Genomic DNA, 5000 nt, shown 5'->3' on the forward strand with positions numbered 1-5000 from the left:
ATAAGTTTCAACGATTATCATTGTACTTCATGGACTCAATTCAGCGTATGAATTAACTTGTTGAAGGCATGTTTACATTTGAGCAAATGTTTGGCAAGCCACAGGAAAGGAGGGTGTAGACTTTTGCAAACAGGTCTTCTCTGTTTCTTTCATTCTGAATACATTGAACTGTAATAGTTTCATAGTTTAGGCTGTTTAGATCAGTGGGGGGAAAGAAAAAAATCATAATTTAATAAATAATAAATTAACATAATAAATTTAGTTTGAGTCACGACAACAGGTGAACATGTTGAAAGAGGTTGCTTATGGCTACAGTATCAAATATCTCTGTTAGGGTATTAAATATCCTAAAACTGTGAATCAGCAACTGTCAAGGTACATTGGAATTGGAAATCATGTCATTCTGTATCTGGAGCAAACCATCGCTTAAATCCATCAATCAAATAGTATATGTACTATTGAACCTTTATGAACTTGAACTTTATGACTTCAATGATTTATTAGTTAAGGTTCAATAGTACAAATACTAAGTGTTCCAAAATGGGGTGGTGGTGGTGGTGGTGGCAGACACACGACAACATTTGTACAGCAGTTTAAAACCAAACTGCTTGACGGTGACCCTGACCTCTCTCCACTCCTCCACTGTCATCCTCCTTTTTATCCTCCTGAGAGGAGGAGACGATGTGAGTCAGTGGGGTTACTGGTGCCTGAATATGACTACACTGTCTGTCAGGGACCACACCACATGTCTACCCTGTCCTTGGGCCTTCTGAGGTAAACACACACCTCATATCAGCCCCATTAAAACGTGCGCGCACACACACACACACACACACACACACACACACACACACACACACACACACACACACACAATGCTTAACCAGAGCCTTTAAAACACTCACAGCTTTATCTAAAGTCTCTCTCTCTCTCTCTCTCTCTCTCTCTCCCTATAAGACAGATTAGGTCATAGTTTCCCACATTGCACCCTGACCTCAGCTCAAGACAAACACAAACACACAGATATTTCTCCTAGAAATGTTATGAAATGTAGAGTACTGTGGCTTAAAAGAACATGTCCAGGCCCCAAGGAAGTGACACACCAGACTGCTTCTGTTTCTGCGAAATGAGTCAGTGTCTCACGCACGCACGCACACACACACACACACACACACACACACACACACCCTCTTGGAGAGGAGAAAGTTGTGTTCTCACTCGTCTCGGCAGAAGCCAATAAAACACAGTTCCAGTACAGTGTGGCAGAGAGGACAAACAGAGCACTGAGGAGAGTTGTAGATATAAACTACAGTTTCAAGATATTCCAAAGCTATTCATGGAAACAACTTACATCATTGCATTGCTAGGGCCAAGAGTTTTTCTGACAATGTGACCTGACCAGGGAAAACCCTGGGCCCTGATATGTGTTTGTGTGTGTGTGTGTGTGTGTGTGTGTGTGTGTGTGTGTGTGTGTGTGTGTGTGTGTGTTACCTGTTCGTTGGTCCTCTTCCAGAAAACAGCCAGAGTGAATATAGCAGTAACAGGCGGGGCCAAATAGCTGGTCACTGATTGGATGTAGACGTAGAGCTGACCACTATTGGCTGACTGGAGGATGGGGATCCACACCACACTGATCACCACCAGGATCACCGTCACAATCCTACGACCGCAACACGACCACACATTTACACTGACCGCAACACGACCACCCGTCAACCAAACACGCTCACAAATCGACCACACTGATCCACCAGAACCAAGACGGCAATTATACTCATGGTTACCCCCCCTAACCGTAGATGAACCGCACGGTCACGCTCCCAGACCTCAGATTTTGTTGGCGCTGCTGTTTTCTACCATGACATGTCTAGCCGTCCTCTGTCTGAATGACGTACCTGCCGACCAATAGCAGCTCTTTCTCGGTGGCGTGTGGGCGGTACTTCTTCCAGATGTCCATGGTGAAGAGGGTGGAGCTGCTGTTGAAGATGGACGTCAGAGATGACATCAGAGCTGCCATCATCACTGCTATCATCAACCCCCGCAGGCCTGGGAACACACACACACACACACACACACACACACACACACACACACGCACGCAGGCAGGCACACACACGAGCAGACATACACACACGCACACACACACGCACACACACGCACGCAGGCAGGCACACACACACACGAGCAGACACACACACACACGAGCAGACGCACATGCACACACAGACACACACACGCTGGGTCATTCTCTGTTATGTAATAACTGTGTTATAACAGTGTAGTAACAGTGTATCTGTCTCACCGCTGGGCATGAGCTCGATGACCAGTTTAGGAAAGGCAATGTTGGAGCACCCAACCTCCGCGCCACACACACGCAAACATTCTTCAGGGTCCACACAACCCACCGAGTCTGAAACACATATGTAACAAAACACACACGTATGTGAAACATACGCAGTCTGCTGTATATCATGTCATAAAGACCTACAGGGAAAGTGGACAGGACACAATATGAATGGAAAACATGGTTTCATCTCATGAATGATCACTTTTAGAAGGGAAAATCATGTTTAACAAACTCGTCTGGAACTGACACAAAGTTGTTCACAATATGTTTTTTCTCTCTCTCCCTGTGTGTGTGTGTGTGTGTCCCGGCGTAGAGGCGGGGTCTGTTTTCTCGTTATTTCCTGGCCTAACCGGACACTCCGCCCTCGAATCCCCGTGGCGCTCGCAGGCTTCCGTTACCGAGTTCACGGGTTAACAGCTACCGACAGACAGTCCGTTACCTTAACTACCGTCTGGATCTCCGTGAGACAGATTAAGCACGACTCTCATCGGTTCTCTCTCAAATCAACGATTTGGACTACATTCATAGTGGACTTTTTGGGACTTTTTGCAACAGTTTTCTTTTTGGAGAAATTGACGCAAACTGAGACATTCTTTACATAATCGACTTTTAACTACAGACGAAGCACTTCGGAAAGTTCTAAAGCCTCTCTCGTCATCAAAAAAAGTTTGAGCAAGTCATCAGCGTCAAGGAGGATTAGAGACGCATCTGCGTGAAAAGTATGTGTCCCACATTTCTATGAGTCAGAGTCAGACGGACAACGCTACCGTGCCCTGGGGCTTGCCGGAGCTGAGCTGAACGGTACTGCAGTCGTTTCTGAGGTCATGTGATAGGCGTGGCGGCGGGTGGGAAAGCTTTGTCCCACCGGTGCCTCACCTGTGTGTGTGTGTGTGTGTGTGTGTGTGTGTGTGTGTGTGTGTGTAACCTGAGATCTGAGTTGAGCCCAGCCCACAGCGAGTGACACAATCAAACCACATCAGTCAGAATCATTAAACGACGATTATTCCCTCGGAGCGCACGGGACAAACAGTTTTACGTAGTCAGCGGGAAAGTTGGCCATACCGGACACCGGTTTCCCCGGCAATATCAGATAAGATCGGGATACAATATGGACTGAGTTTCTAACTTGATCTAATCTCTCTTCTTTTAACCGGATTGTATCAGCTGTTTCCATGGCGCTGTCACAGATCCAGTGTCTGGATGACCACCACGTCAACTGGCGTGTGAGCGAGGGCAAACCGGAGTTCTTCTACAGCGAGGACCAGAGGCTCGCCCTAGAGGAGCTCATCTCCCGGGGCCGCGATGCCTTTACCGACTATCTCCGCGAGCACAGCGTCCGCGAGTTCCTCTCCGAACCGGAGCAAGAGTGGCTCGCGCGTACAGCGGAGGCCTACCGGCCCGGGAGCGAGCATCAGGGAGCGAGCAGCGTCCTCCAGGCCGGGGAGGACGCGGGCGAGGGCGCGATCTCGCTGCAGTACTGGCCGGACCGTTCTGAGGGTTCTATTCCGGACTTGGACCTGGGCTGGCCCGAGTCGGCCTCCTACCGGGGGGTGACCCGGGTTAACGTGCACACGCAGCCGCCCGCCGACGGACACACGCACATCAAAGAGGTTGTGCGCAAAACCATTGCGCAAGCACAAAAGGTAAGACCACACGGACCATACACAGGGTAAAATGTTAAGTCTGTCAGTAGGGGTGTGTGTGTGTGTGTGTGTGTGTGTCGCGTGCGCGTATGAAAGAGAGAGAGAGAGAGAGAGACGCACACACGCACACGCCTACTGACAGCCTCAAAAATTTACCCTGAATACCCCCTTAAGATAAGATAAAATATGACTTTATTAACCCCCGGAGGACATATTTGATTGCACCAGCCAGAACACACCAAGAAGTACGCGAAAAAAAATCACAACAAAGGACACACAGACACTCAAAAGCAGAAGTGTTCATGCAAAACCACCCCCCCCCCCCCACACACACACACACGGCTATAGACTGGCCTAGTCCACTGTCCGTACAGAGTAGAGCGTTAGTGATGGAGGCTTACTCAGCGCTAATGTATTCACTCTGGAGACAAAGACATGAGTGTGTGAAGAACACAGAGCAGAACAGCTCAACTTCATCACACCGCTCTTTGTTTCTCTCTCTCTCTCTCTCTTACTCACTTTCTCTCTCTCTATTTCTCCCACTTACTTTATATCTCTCTCTCTTTCTCTTTCTCTCTCTCTCTCTCTCTCACACACACACACACACACACACACTCCTGAGTCCATGCAGTTAGATGAATATTCAGTGTCACAGAAAGACACAGTAAAACAGGTCTGAGCTCGAGCTGCGTGGCTCTGATGCTCAACCCATGACTGCATCAAGATGCCATATGCCAGTGCACACACACACACACACACACACACACACACACACACACACAGAGCCAGGAAACATCAAATCGCTCAGTGAAATATGGGTTTCAGTAACATAACAACTGTCAACACAGACAAACCTCTCTGCTCTGGCCAGGAAACAATGAGTTTACATGAAACCAGTTAATCTTTTCTCTCTGTGTGTATTTATAAAACGTGTGTGTGTGTGTGTGTGTGTGTGTGTGTGTAAGACACTTCACACCTGCCGGATGTAGGTTACACAGTGTGGATAGACG

At 48.0% G+C, this 5000-nt stretch overlaps 3 protein-coding genes across 3 annotated transcripts in view; 2 read left to right on the forward strand and 1 right to left on the reverse strand.

Moving 5' to 3' along the window:
* Window positions 1-5000, forward strand: part of syngr1b (synaptogyrin 1b) — a gene marked incomplete at both ends in the record, with an annotated part of 181636 nt that overhangs the window by 73059 nt on the left and 103577 nt on the right. The window lies entirely within an intron of this gene.
* Window positions 1-5000, reverse strand: part of slc5a10 (solute carrier family 5 member 10) — an 18815-nt gene that overhangs the window by 4049 nt on the left and 9766 nt on the right. Inside the window, exons 9-11 of the mRNA XM_083694040.1 lie at window positions 2303-2410; window positions 1896-2046; window positions 1492-1660 (exon numbers count right to left, since the gene is read on the reverse strand). Of these exons, the coding sequence (XP_083550166.1) occupies window positions 1492-1660; window positions 1896-2046; window positions 2303-2410 (428 nt within the window). The remainder of the gene's footprint in view (window positions 1-1491; window positions 1661-1895; window positions 2047-2302; window positions 2411-5000) is intronic.
* The window catches only part of fam83gb (family with sequence similarity 83 member Gb), an 8542-nt gene continuing 6286 nt past the window's right edge, over window positions 2745-5000 (forward strand). Inside the window, exon 1 of the mRNA XM_083694025.1 lies at window positions 2745-3990. Within this exon, the coding sequence (XP_083550151.1) occupies window positions 3520-3990 (471 nt within the window). The 5' untranslated portion in view covers window positions 2745-3519. The remainder of the gene's footprint in view (window positions 3991-5000) is intronic.

The sequence above is a fragment of the Argentina silus genome (assembly GCF_951799395.1).
Source record: "Argentina silus genome assembly, chromosome: 22".
Lineage (NCBI taxonomy): Eukaryota > Metazoa > Chordata > Actinopteri > Argentiniformes > Argentinidae > Argentina > Argentina silus.